This window comes from Chlamydotis macqueenii, chromosome 24, assembly GCF_036417535.1.
Source record: "Chlamydotis macqueenii isolate bChlMac1 chromosome 24, bChlMac1.mat, whole genome shotgun sequence".
NCBI classification, from domain to species: domain Eukaryota; kingdom Metazoa; phylum Chordata; class Aves; order Otidiformes; family Otididae; genus Chlamydotis; species Chlamydotis macqueenii.
In genome coordinates this window covers 1,118,733-1,132,459 of record NC_141579.1, presented here as the reverse complement: position 1 = coordinate 1,132,459, position 13,727 = coordinate 1,118,733, and the positions used below count along the sequence as shown (strand labels likewise).

Genomic DNA, 13,727 nt, shown 5'->3' with positions numbered 1-13,727 from the left:
TGTCTGGCGTGACGTGGCGTGGATTCAGCCCCGCAGGCAAGGGCTACGGCCGAGACACAGAGAGATCAGTTTATGCAGGGCTTGAGCTGAAAATCAAGTGAAGGTTGGGGAATTCCTTGGGACTCATCCCCATTCCTTGGGATGGATTGGAGGTGTTTGGCTGATCGTCTGCATGTCTAATCCCTTCCTGAGCCAAGGAGAACGGAGACTCCTGTTTAAGGACCGGTGGGCTCCCAGCAGCAGGGACATCTGTGGAGCCTGCCTACAGCAGGCGCGTGTCGGATCGTGGGGATGGGCAGCACAAATAATTTGAGTTTTCATTCTGGGTGCGGAGTCGTTTCACGTGGCCGTGGGTAGGCAATGAAGCCATCCCAGGCTGTGAGGTCATGTGTGGCTGCTTGCAAAATGCATTGGCACGGCGTGTTCCTCAGGTGCGTTCGAGCTGGCTTGGAGGGGTTGGGATTTCTTTGTGGCGTGATGAAAGAATCATAGAATCATAGAATGGTTAGGGTTGGAAGAGACCTTCAAAGGTCATCTAGTCCAACCCCCCTGTCAGGAGCAGGGACATCCCTGACTAGATCAGGTCGCTCAGAGCCTCATCCAGCCTGGCCTTGAACGTTTCCAGGGATGGGGCTTCCACCACCTCTCTGGGCAACCTGTTCCAGTGTTCTATAACTCGCATTGTAAAAATTTTTTTCCTAATTTCCAATCTAAATCTACTCCCCACTAAAGAGCTCAGCTTGACTGAAGGTTCCTTGGCCCTTAGCCCTGCCAAGAGATCTCAGCCTTCCCTTTTCACACTTTCCACCCTAACAGCATCTTCCTCACGCGACATACTGCCGATTAACCTCAGCCCGGCCTTGCAGAATCTCTGCTCTCCCTTTTCTGGGAGGCTACTGTGCATGGTTTGGCAGCCCCGTCCTTCCCTGGAGCAAGCGGTTGGAGATGAATCCCCATTAAGTGTCCAGATCCCTGGATGATGAAGGAGAGGGAGATTATTGCCTGGAGGAGAGGGTGAGAGCTTGTTTGGATAGAGAAACGCTCAACCTAAACTGCTCAGCAGTACCTTGGTAGCATCCCCTATGTGCTTTTGCACCCCAAGGTGCTGAGATGCACCCTCATCCAGGGACAAATCCTCCAGTCCCATCACTTCTTCATTGAATGGCATTGTCGGCTGGAGATCTGAGGTGAGAACAGCAGAAGTCCTGGTTGGAAAGAAATGGACGCTTTTGTGGATGGTGGGAAATGCTGGGTGTGGACAACCTGGACCACTGATGGCTCCTCAGAGTGCCGTAGCCCAGCCGTGGCTTTCCTTTGGGAGGGCTCAGGCTGTGGTGGAAACCTCCAGGGCGGTGAAGCCGGCGCGGTTGGCCTCGCAGGGCTCCCAGCCCAACCCGAAGAGAGCGAGGAATTTCAAGAGGCTTCTGGTCCCAGGCATGAGCCATTTGAATACCTCGGGCAGCCTTCCAAGGAGCAAATGAATATCTAGTTGTTTGTTCGGTAGGGATCGCTGGGTTTTTGTAGGTTTTTTTGTTTTGTTTTGTTTTTTTTTTCTCATTGCTGTTGAGCAATTTGAGCCTCGCGGCTGGGACTCGGGGTGCGAGGAGCCGCGTTTTAGCCGCTTGTTTGCCGAGGAGCACCTCCCCGAGCCAGAGCGCTGACGCAGGCATGACCTGGGCTTGCTGTTTCCACTTGACCTCCTTCCAGTCGGGGCTGGGTGTCCGTTACAGGCTTTGCCGAGCCCACCCCACGCTCCCGTTAGCGCGTGTGTGCCCTGGGCATGGGGATTAGCGTTCTTTAGCCGCGCGGTTAGTGGGGATTAGAGCGAATTATCACGGGAAGCGTGTCTCGTAGGTTTTCCGCGAGGCGGGGAGCATCCTCCCGGCCCGGCTGAGGAAGGACTGGAGGCAAACAAGCCTGAAAGCGAGATGCTAATCCTGTCCTTGGAGGGGCCGCCCCGACTCGTGTGATGTTCAATCGGGAAAGCAGGAGGGCGAAAGGCGATAAGGGCCCCACCGCTGCAAGGAGAGGCTTCCACTCCGGAGCAGGAGTGGTTTGGGCATGTGGAGGTGGTTCCTTGCCTTGGCTGCACCCTCTTGGCCTCGCTATCTCCAGAGCTCAGCCTCCGCACGGGTTTCGCGCGGGTTTAATTAACCCTGGGCTCTGCCGTCAGGCCGGTGGGTTCGGAAAAGGCTTGCGCAAGTTTGGAGTTGCGATGCTGTTAAATCTAAAGCAAAGGGAGCCATTTCGACGCCGATTCGAGAGTGTTTGCCTTGGCGGCGGGGCTTGCGTTGGGGTAACGTTGCTTCATCTTGATGGAAAAATCATTTTGCTGACTGCTTTGCATAGTTTTGATGAGTGGTGTTAAACCGTGGCCACGTTCCCCAGCCTCAGAGGTGGCTGCATCTCCCTGCTCCTTCCTTTTATCCATCTGTGCTCCTTCCAGCAGCTGAGATGATGAGGATGGAGTGAAGCCCTCCGCTGAGGGAAGCCCCTATGAAATGTAGGTCCTGTCCCTGCCTGCTGAGGCCAGGGAAACTTTCCAGTAATCGCAGCCAGCGTCGACTCAAGGCTTGTGGTTTTGCTTAGCTTCGGCCCAGGGCTTTCTCTAGTGCTTCTTTCCCTCTTCTCCCCCACAAAAACCGGGGAGGACGGAGCGAGCTGCCCGCCTGGCTGCCGTTCCCCAGCGAGCTCCTGGGACTGCAGGGGATGCCGCTTTCCCAGGATCTCCATCCAACACCCACATCGTAAAGCTGGGAGAGGGAGAGAGGGAGTGGAGAGGAGCCCGAAGGAGGGCAGTGGACAGGCTCCCAGGGCGAAGCCTGCGACTCTGATGGCATCGGGATAGCGGGCGAAGCATCCCTTCACCTGCCCCTGCTGCTGCCTGGTCGCTCGCCGGCCGCAAGACACCCAGCGCCCAAACAAACCCTCCCTCATCTTTCGGTTGCGTCGTGCCCAGTTTTCCTCCTGGGCTCCTTTTCTTGCACCCATGCAAGGGTGTCTTCATTTTACAGAGGGGTGAAGCAATTTCCCCCAAAGCTTGCGGCCGAGCGGAGCACCCTGGTATCTCCCCCTCACCTTCACCTTTCCCCTTCCTCACTTCCTGTGATGCTCTAAGTGCCCAGTGTCCAAACTTGGAAGGGATGCTTTTATCTGCATTTGGGGAAGACAGTTTTCAGGCTCTGTATCTGGGGGAAGAGCTGGCCCCCATGACACACCGCATCTCCATAAGAAAGCTGCTGCCGCCGGAAGAAAGCCGGCTTTGTTGTGCTTTCTGCAGCGCTAAGCAGTGTGGGCTTTTGGTTTCCTCTCTTGTTTTTCTCTTGAAGCCCAGCTTTCATCTCAGAATATTTATTTTTCGCTGCTTGAAGGAGCAAAAGAAAAAAAAAAAGACTTATTTTTCTTTTTTTTTTTAAAAAAAAAGAAATATATTTATTTTAAATTAAAATAGCAAATCTGTGCCTTTTGTGCCGTTCCTCGCGGAGGGAAGCAGGGCCAGTCTCTGGTGGGGGGGAGTCAGACCTCCCCTCCGTACTGCCTGCTCCTCCGCCTCTCTCCTCCCGCCCCATCCCCGCATCTCCAGCAAACGCTTCTCCCAGCGCTCACCCCGTCTCCCTATCCACCCTTCCTTCCCATTTTTCCGCTCGTTTCCCTTTTTTTTTCCCCCAGCTTTCTGTTCCGCTTTCCCTTTTCCCCCTCTGAATTTCGCTGCCCTTTCAGTCCGAGCAGCCCTAATTGGAACAGGCCGGCTCCTCTCCTGCTTCCTGCGTGGGAGTGAGAGGCAACGCTTGTGAAAACAGTTCAAAAGTGCAGGCAAATTTTTGCCTAATCCTGCCTAAATAACAGGGGGCTCAGCTGGGGTTTATTTGCCTGGGTGTCCCTGCTCCGAGAGCCGGGGGGCACCTGGGAAAGGCAAAGCTGCCCCAAGGGGGACTGAAGATGCCTGCTGGTGGTGGTGGTGGAAACCTGAGATGGGGAGATGGTGCCTCCAAAGTGCCCGAGCCGCTTCGTCGGGGAGCGTGGGAAGGGTCTCAGCTCCCGGCCCCCCTCTCCGCAGCCTCCTCTCATCCTGAGAAAGGTTTCTCGGCTGCTGAACCCTGGCAGCTGGAGGACGTTGGGAAATCTTCTGTGTTTCAGCATCCCCCATCGCTAACCCTGCCGTGGTTTTAGTCCTCGTGAAGACTGGGATAGAGGGGGCTCAGCGCCGTGGGGGACGAACTTGGCCTTGGCGTGGGCTGGAAACGGGGAATCTTGGTGGTCATGGGCTCACCGTGTGCGCAAGAGGGTAGGAGAACCAACCCATGTCCCCCTTGTAGAACCTCTGAGAAACTCCTCCTGCTCCATCGCAGACATCCAGCAGTGAGCGGACGTCCTGGACCATGGACACCTCGAGGTGGGGCGGCACTGGTGGCTGTCGTGTGTGGGAGCTCAGAGGAAGATCTCGGCTAGCTCGGGGATGGAGGACTGAGGTCTTTTGAGGGAGACAGCCTCAAATCCATGCCGCCCTTGGGTCACAGTCCCAGAGAGATGATTTTTCTTGACTCTCTGCAAATGATCTGGTTTGAAATGAAGATGTATCTTCTCCCAAACTTGTCCCCATGCCTCTTTCAAGCCATCAAAGGGCCTGAAATGCTCAGGATATCAGGATGCTGTGGGGTTCCCGGGAAGGGGAGGATGAAGAGGCTGGGAAGGGAGCGAGCTTTTACCTGAGACAACAACGCGTTGGGTTCCTGACCTTGGTGTCCATCCATCCGAGCGAGGGCAGGAGGAGGCCACCGGGTCAGCTGGCTCCGCTCTGACCCACCGGCCACCCATTGACACGCAGCTACTGGGTAAAATAACTGGGATCAGACAAGGACAGACTGGGGCCTTTGATGGAAAAACAAGTGAGTGGCCGAGGGGAGCTTTGAAGAGGCATTGACCTCGAGTGGAAACGCGGGTGAAAAATGACTTTATTCCCATCCTCCTGCTCAGAGCATCTTTTTTTTTTTTTTTTTCCCCCTTTTCAGCGGTTTATTTTGCTTCTGCAATCAGATGCTAATGCTTTGGCGTGCGGCGAAGTCGCTGGCATTTTAAGGTCAAAATCCCTAAAGTGGGAACGTGGCTGGGAGATGAACTCGGTGATTTTGCCCCCTTTATCCATCTGCTGGCTGCTTTTCTCCCAAGCTCCGTGTCCGCCGGTGCAACACCTCGCACAAGTGGGGTGGTGTTTTTTGGGGCAGATCCCCCTTGGCGTTTGGTTTTTAGAAGTCTCCAGGGTCTCAAAAATGAGCCCTCAGCCCCCTCCTTGCTTTGGAAAGCTGCAGCCGGATGAATCCATGTCCCTCTCCGCCTTCCCAGCACACGGCAAATTACTTATCTCTGCTCTACAGATGCCGGTGACATAATTTTCCAGAGCGCCCGCGACTTCTGTTAGTATTTCAGACTCAAACCAGGTCTCCCAGGAGGAAAATCAAATGCAGTTCCCTGTCAGCAAGAGGAGGACACAGCATCTGGGCAGCGAAGTGCACGTGGCAGCCGCGGGGATGAGACTTGAACAGGCGGCGTAAAAACGAGACGGCAAACCGAGTCCGGGATGTGACGCCGTGGTCGCCCGCCTCCCCGCTGCTCTGCTTGCTTTTTGGATTAAAACCCTGAAATTTCTAAACTGAGCTTAGGTGTAACAGTTGGGTTTGGCGCTGGCGGATGCTCCTTCCCACCTCTTTCTTCTGAGCCCGCGTGTGTGACGCCTGCGTGCATGTGGGTCCTTTGTGGGCAGCAGGAGGTACACGAAAGGAGACGTTTTATTTGCGCAAGGTTTGATTAAAATCTTGGGAACGGGTTTCAGATGGCAGCGAGAGCTGAAACCGGGGGGAGCTCAGCCCGTGTTGCTTTTGTTCCTGAAGTTCTGCTTGGCTCTGATCTTCAGGCATCCCAAGCCGAAGGTGAGGACGTGTCTGCGGGTGCCAAAGGGCATCACCAAGGGCTGGATTCTCCTTCCTGAGAAATAATTCCCCCACACCCAGCAAAGTTGCGTCAGGCAGAGCCCATCACGCTCCTGAATGCTCAGAGATTAACGAAGAAAACAATATTTAAGTAAATTCAATATCTCAAACCCATCAGAGGCAGAATTTAGATGAAAAACTCTCTGTCCCCCTCTTTTTCAAATCACGCGGCCAAGGCTGGTCCACAAACACGTACGCAGAGCTTTACAGATTTACCCGTGTGAGCTTTTCTGTAGATGTGGGACGCTGCTGACTAAAACAAGGCTTCTGCGAGCCTTTGCAGGCTTGGGGCTTTTTGGCCGTTTTGTCTGCTGAAGAAATTTTCCCTAGCAGCTACCGGAGCAAATGGAGATGAGAAGCCTTGGAATGCACATTTTTGGTTTATTTTGGTGTTTAAATAGAAACCCTCCTCTGGCACTTCACTTTTAAATTTTTTTTTTTTTTTTTTTGCGTTTGAAAATAGACTGTTTGCTTCTCCGATGACCTCTCCCTGGGAACCGCTTTTAAGTCTTCCCTGTTTTGACATGTTTGCGCAGAGCTCAGCGTTCACCTTACCCAAACCGAAACCTTATCCCCCCGCTACTGAAAAAATGGATTCGCTGGGTATGTGCAAAACCCAAGCTCGCTGGGGAAAACAGGGTGATAGAGAGAAAAATACGGTTTTGCACGCGCCTCACCTTGCCCTGCTGCTCTTCGTGGCTTTTGCCTAAGGAGGTCACCTCCGCACAGGTTTTCCTGAGTGATTCAGTGTAAAAATTGGGGTTCGAAAACATTTTCTTAGTCTACGTCTGACTCATCTTCCCATAGCAGCGGGAGCAGCGAGCTGCCGTTTACCCAGCCGGCGGAGGGGAGCGGATTCCTGGGTGGTCCCCGTGACCGCAGAGCGCGGAGAGCCGAGCATTAAAATGTAACATGAGGATGAAGGGAAAGGGGCACCGAACCACTTTCTCCCAGCGTTATCTCCAAGAGGCAGATGGGGAACAGAGATAGGGAGGGTGGCTGCTTGGTTTTCCGTGCCCTCTCCGGCCCAATCCTGTAAATAATGAAGTGTAATTTGCCAAATAGCCTTTGAATGTTGTATTTGCTTTCAAAGGTCCCGATTATTTCCACAGCGGCAGGGAATCCTTGATTTATGTGCCGGGGTGAGGGGGAGGAATTGCGTTCTGAGAGGCTCGGTGTCGGGGATTTTAGGATTTTACTGGACCGACCTGAGCAGAGAGTTGTGCAAATCGTTACACGAGTGACTTGGTGACTGATGTTAGAGGGAGCTGCTGGTTTGGCATCTCTTGCGTGGGGACGATAGGTTGAGCTGCAAAGATGGAGACAGAATCATAGAATCACAGAATGGTTTGGGTGGGAAGGGACCTGCAAAGCCCACCCAGCCCAACCCCCCTGCCAGGAGCAGGGACATCTCCAACCAGATCAGGTTGCTCAGAGCCCCGGCCAACCTGGCCTGGAACGTTTCCAGGGATGGGGCATCCACCGCCTCTCTGGGCAACCTGGGCCAGTGTTCCACCACCCTCCGTGTAAAAAGTTTTTTCCTTATGTCCAATGTAAATCTGCCTCCCTCTATCTTAAAACCATCACCCCTCGTCCTCTCACACCAGGCCCTGCTGAAGAGTCTCTCCCCACCTTTCCTGCAGCCCCCTTTGGGCACTGGGAGGCTGCTCCCAGGTCTCCCCGGAGCCTCCTCTTCTCCAGGCTGAGCAGCCCCAGCTCTCTCAGCCTGGCCTCACAGCAGAGCTGCTCCAGCCCTCTCAGCATCTGCGTGGCCTCCTCTGGGCCCTCTCCAACTGGTCCATGTCCTTCTGATGTTGGGGGCTCCAGAACTGGACACAGTACTCCAGGTGGGGTCTCACCAGAGCAGAGCAGAAGGGGAGAATCACCTCCCTCGACCAGAAAAAGTGATTTTGTTTGCCTTGGCGGTGGAATTGCATCTGGTCCATCCAATTGATGACTTGAGAAACGCTCTGCAGCGCGCTCAATCTCACCCTGAACTCCCCATGGATGCTTATCGACCCAACTCCCAAATTCCCTCTTGCAAAAAAAAAAAAAAACAACCCAACGTTGTCAGAGTGGAAAGCGGCGTTTTGCACCGGGCTGCCCTGACTCGCTGTGGAATTAGGGATGCACTCAAGGCTGCGTGAAACCAGCACTCGCCAGCATTTTGATTAAATCAGAACTTAACCTAGAGTTATGGTCAGGCAGGGTGGCTGGAGTTCCCACAAAACAGAGAATTCTTTGACTTTTGATGTCTACATCCAGACGTTCGTGAAAACATCAAAAGAGCTTGCGCACGTTGTCGGTTTTCCACTGAGAACGGTTTTCATTGAAAAATTTCCTGTAGGTTCCAGTACGAAACCAGCCTCAGGACTGACATATGAGACCGATACAGTTCAGTTGTTGTATGAGATTTTCCTTCTCTCCGAAAGATGTTTTTCAGGAATGCTTAAAATCTATGAAAAAGAGCCAAACCTTTATTCAGATTGTGGAGAATTTTTTTCTTTAATGGTTGCTTTTGTTTATGAAACTCTCTGGCTGCCTCCTTCCAAAGAAATTAGAAAAAGAAAAAAAAAAAACAAAAAACCCAAACACGAGCTTTGCTTCTCACCAGGACTTACTCCAAGGCCTGGCTCTCAGCTTGGCCCTGCACTGTCCCATGGGGGCGGCTGAGCATTGTTCGGTGACTCACCCCGAATCGCGTCGCTCCGTGCTACGGGCCGCGCATGATGTCACTCTGTGCTAATGTGGGATTTTCCAGCTCTTTGTTTTCCCTCCCTCCTCCAATGGGTTTTCTGCTGCTTCTTCATCCCGTCTCAGCCTGCTGTCAACTTATTTTTTCCAGGATTGCTTGTGATTCTTTAAAATGTTTTTTTTTTTCCCTGGATGACCAGAAGTGGAGCGGGAATTCAGAGGTGCTTTTCTCCCTGCTTTCTCCTACACCTTGGTGTAGGACTCTAACGTCGTTGGTGTCTGGAGCTGCTCAGCTATCTCCCAGGCTCCAGATGCCACCTGAGGTGACGAAGCCCAGCAGGCTGATGCCTTTGATATCACGGCTGAATTTCCAGCAGCGTATCCATGGTTGACTTGTAGGGACACCATGTGCACGATGTAACCTATCTTACCAGACACGGCTTGCTATAAGCACACTCATTTTTCGTGTATTTAAGAAGTCCACTCATGGACTTGCAGAGTATAGATTTATAGGTCTGGGTGTGAAAATTTCAGAAGAAAAAAAATAAATGGATGACTGTTTTTCTGATGAGGACTTCTGTCTTCTCTCCCAGTCTCGTGTCCTCATCGCCATTTTTCTCTCCTGCTTCTTTCAGATATGGAATGTGCGGATGTGCCTTTATTAACTCCCAGCAGCAAAGAAATGATGTCTCAGGCATTGAAAGCCACCTTCAGCGGCTTCGCGAAAGAGCAGCAGCGGCTGGGAATCCCCAAAGGTAAGACATGGTGTCCCGGTGATCAACTGTGGTGGACGCATAAACCGTGTCCTCCTGCCCTTCTCCACATCGGCCATCTCTTCCGTTGATTCTCTTCAGGTAGCGAAATGGAGAAATGGGTGGGAGAAGGGGTCAGAGAACTGGTGGGATTTTGAAAAGTCTCAAAATAATCCAAAGCTTGTTCCTTGTACGAAATTTCTCCGCAAACGAGGCTGATCCAAACTGTGGTGTTCCCTCACCACGCCGATGGGCTGCCAATCTTTATGGGATAGCACTGTTTGTGTCCTATTTGCCTGGGGAAATGGCTTGTGGTTGCACATTAATGGATGTCTTCTACACCCGCTCATTGCAGATCCCCAGCAGTGGACGGAGACGCACGTGCGGGACTGGGTGATGTGGGCGGTGAACGAGTTTAGCCTGAAGGGAGTGGATTTCCAGAAGTTCTGCATGAATGGAGCTGCCCTCTGTGCCCTGGGCAAGGAGTGCTTCCTCGAGCTAGCGCCTGACTTTGTGGGAGATATCCTTTGGGAACATCTGGAGATCTTGCAGAAAGGTGAGTCCTGGAGTTTTCAGGGTGAGTGACTCGCGCCGTCCTGGCTAGCCTGATTTTGGACCTTTCCAAAGCCCTTAGCTCGCAGCCTCGCTGTGCGATGAGGTGTTCACCTTGAGCTTTAATCCCAAAAAAAGCAGCTTTCAAAGCCCAGTTTTCCAGTAGGATTTCAAATGGGTAACCCAACGGGTCCTTGGCAATGTGAATCCTGGCGCTGCTTGAAAGAGGAAGGGTGTTTGCACCGGTTGCTTGGCAGGACGCTGTGCCTGCCTGGAAACGACGGTGGGATTTTCCAAAGCATTCTTCCTCAGCTCGTTCACCTCCCGTAGTGAATTTTACTACTTCCTCTGGTAGAACTGAGTAAAACAATACCGCCAAAATCCCACCCTCATTTCCCAGTTGTGACTGGAAGCTGCTTTGCTTTGTTGCGTGGCCCGAAAGGTGCAACGGCATTTTGTTAACGGTGGCCAGGAGAAGCCGTTTCTGCCAGTCCCTGCGTGCCAGCATTTGAGGACTTTAATTTTCAGTGACTGGGGACACACACGTTGATTTTGGGTGTTGATTTTCAGCATGTCTGGATGCCCGGGGTGGTTTCTAAAGAGCGAGTGATGAGCTTAACACCTTCAACCGAGCCACAAGCACGAGCAATTTGGGTTCTTTCCCCAGCTCGTTTTTGTGCAGAGCTCTTTGCTTTCCTGGAATATCCCTTGTGCTGTCATACCGACCTTGTGTGCTTGTCAACTGGCCTGTACTGGTGGCAGGAAGGGGAGGGGGAGCAAAGCTATGCCTTCCAGGAAACCATTGACAAATGGATGTTAATTGCTGATTACTAATTTTACCGCTACCTGTGGTTTGCAAAAGGTAAACACGGCTCTTCCCAGGGTCTGTTTTTCTGCTCTTTGCCTCAATATCTGTTCTGTTCTTCTCATTTTGCATAATTTTTATTGAGTGCTTATATCAACAGCAAGCAGTTTAACCAAACAAAGCAAAACGTTGCGGTCAGTCCAGTTTCTCAACGCTATAAGCCATCCCTTGTAACACAGCTCTGCCTTCCCTCAACTCTTCTTCGTTTGTTCGGGCTGTAACCCACCGGAGAGGGATCCCCCAAGGCGTGGGGATGAACTTGGTGCTGTAGTTTCACGGTAGGGTTTGGATCATGTTTCCTGATAGCATGGACACATGAGGGTGTTCAGATGCGGCAACGATGAGGATGCAAAAGGTCTGAGATAGAGGGGAGCGTTTACAAAAGAACTAGAAATCATCGAATCACAGAATGGTTTGGGTTGGAAGGGACCTTCAAAGCCCATCCATTCCAATCCCCCTGCAAGGAGCAGGGACATCTCCAACCACATCAGGTTGCTCAGAGCCAATCGCAAGACTCCTGTTGCAGCTTTTCTTCCAAAACAATGAAAAAGAATAAAACTGAGTTTCTTTGTCCCGACACCGCTGGCATAGCCCTGGGAACCAAGACATCTCCATTCTGCATTCAGTTTTACTGGTGGCTTCATCACTTCTTGCATAATCTGTCTGAGCCGTAGCTTCTATGGTGGGTTCTGAACACGCTTCCCAGAAGGGCAATATCTGTGAAGTACTTGGAGAATAAGTAAGAACTTCCAAGAAGTAACCAGCCTCACCCCAAGGACTAATTTCTGTTCCCTGTAAGTCATGGGACTCGTCTTACTGGTAGTACATCTCCAAATTCCTGACAAGATCTGGGTTCTGTGCAGACACAACGGGCAAAGTTGTCCCTGCCACATCTCTCCCCATGCAAGAGGAGATGGTTGTCTCCACTTTGCAGCTGGGAATGTGAAGCGTGAAGAGATCAAGCTCACCCATGGAGCCGGGGTCCAACATTCCAGTCCCCATCTCTTCCATCTTCCCCAGCCACCAACCATCATTGCTTGAGGGTGTCGATGCTGGGAGTGCTGGTTAACCCCAAAATGTTTGGCTTTACCTGTAGTGGTGCGACCGCCGCCGTCGGGTCGCGCTGGGCCAGGCGGTGACCTTGCTGTCCCTTCAGCTAACGTGCCTCCCTTGCGAGCTCTTTCTGCGAGTGACTCATGTACCACAGGCTGCTCGGGTTTTCAAAATGACAGCAGATGGGCGACTTTTCCCTGCATGGATTCGGGTATTTTCAGGCATATTTTTTTCCAAATTTCTTCCTAAAATAACTTCTTCAGTTACCAGCAGTCAGCAGTGCCCTCCGCTTGACTGTAAGCAAAGCTGGAGGTTGCTCTCTTTCTCTGTGGTCACCCACCCTGCCCCTTGGCAGACACCGTGGGGAGAGGAAAGGAACGTTTCTCATTAGATCTCTCTGTTTGCACAAAACCTCCTTTTGTTAGAGAATATTTTCCACCCTGCAATCCCCAGGAGAGAGGGCCAAAATTAGGCTCCTTGCAAGCGAACGTGCGTTATCTTCGGTTCGCTTCTCTTTAGCCTCGGCAGAAATAAACATAACCCAGAGTTGGCTGTGTGGTTTTTATTTTGGTTACCCTCTGCGAAGGAAAAAAAAAAAAAAATCTCCCATGCCGGTATCTGCCCACATGCCGTGCTGGAATGAGTAAGGTGTTCATGGAAAAATCGGTCAGGGTAGGAGCAATTTGGCTTTTGCATGGGAAAGCAAATTCAGCGCCAAGCCCAGAAGTACCAAAGCGCTTGGAAAAAGCAATGGAAAGTGGGGAATCCGTGCTTTGATGTGTTACGTGCTCTTTCTCAGTGAATTATCCCTATAGAGAGGCTAAAATCCTGTGTGCTGCCCATATATAAACTGAGGAATCCACGTCAGGATCTGGGTGACGGAGGGCGTGACAAAGCTTTTCTGAGCATGGGATCCTCAGCCTGCAGCGGCTGTAAGGTAAAAAGGTGCTGCGTGGGCTGAGAATTAGGATTAATTTGGCATGGCAGGAGCTGGTTTGGGTACGCGTTACCCGCTCACTTGCACACACCTACTGCTGCTCTAAAAATAGGGGCTTTTTCAGGAAAACAACCGTCCTTGCATGCTGGTTTTTTTTCACGAGCTCATATACGTAAGAGCGATAAGCAATCCTCAAGAGAATGAAAGATGACCAAAGTGAAGGCAAACAAGGAAATGATGCAATTAGTATTTCAGAACCACCTGGAGCCTGCGATTAGGAGAGTTGTTGCTGGTTTGGTTTGGTTTGTTTAAATTTGGGCATGCCCGCAGCAAGAATTCCCAAAGGAACCCAAGTGGGACTCGTTTCAGTGGGATTTCAGCTCCTAACTCATTTCTCTTCCTTTAAACGTCCCAGTTTAACCCGGAGAGGAGGGTTTTGGGAAGTTCAGACCTCGCCACGTTGCGGCAAGTCTTGCGAAGCGCAAGATGCCTATGGACATGTGACAGTTCCTTCCTTTTCTCTTTGCAGAAGAGGTGAAACCCTACCCAGCAAACGGAGTGAATACCACACATCCAGAATCCCGCTATACTTCGGACTACTTCATTAGTAAGTCTCAATTATCTCTCTCAATTATCAGTATCATGCAGCTTCCAGGTGTGAAAGTGCCACCTGTTAAAGGTTTGTCTGCATCGCACAAGGACCACACCGTGCGGTTGTTGCAGAGCATGCAAAGTGTTTAATTTCATCTTTCCTAGTGTTCTGGGTTTATTTAGTGTATTTTTTGGTGACTGCCCTGAGATGCTGTAATCTGAGTTTACAAGCACTATTGGTTTGAAGCCGTAGCTTAGCAGACCTGAAAAACAACCTCAACCCTCCAGATCATTGGGAA

General features: G+C 51.6%; 1 protein-coding gene across 2 annotated transcripts in view; it reads left to right on the top strand.

Annotated features, from left to right (window-relative positions):
* The window catches only part of ETS1 (ETS proto-oncogene 1, transcription factor), a 72,512-nt gene that overhangs the window by 40,067 nt on the left and 18,718 nt on the right, over positions 1–13,727 (top strand). For both annotated transcript variants that reach the window (XM_086766194.1, XM_086766195.1), the window contains 3 exons: positions 9,314–9,433; positions 9,786–9,986; positions 13,367–13,444. In XM_086766194.1, the coding sequence (XP_086622320.1) occupies positions 9,314–9,433; positions 9,786–9,986; positions 13,367–13,444 (399 nt within the window). The remainder of the gene's footprint in view (positions 1–9,313; positions 9,434–9,785; positions 9,987–13,366; positions 13,445–13,727) is intronic.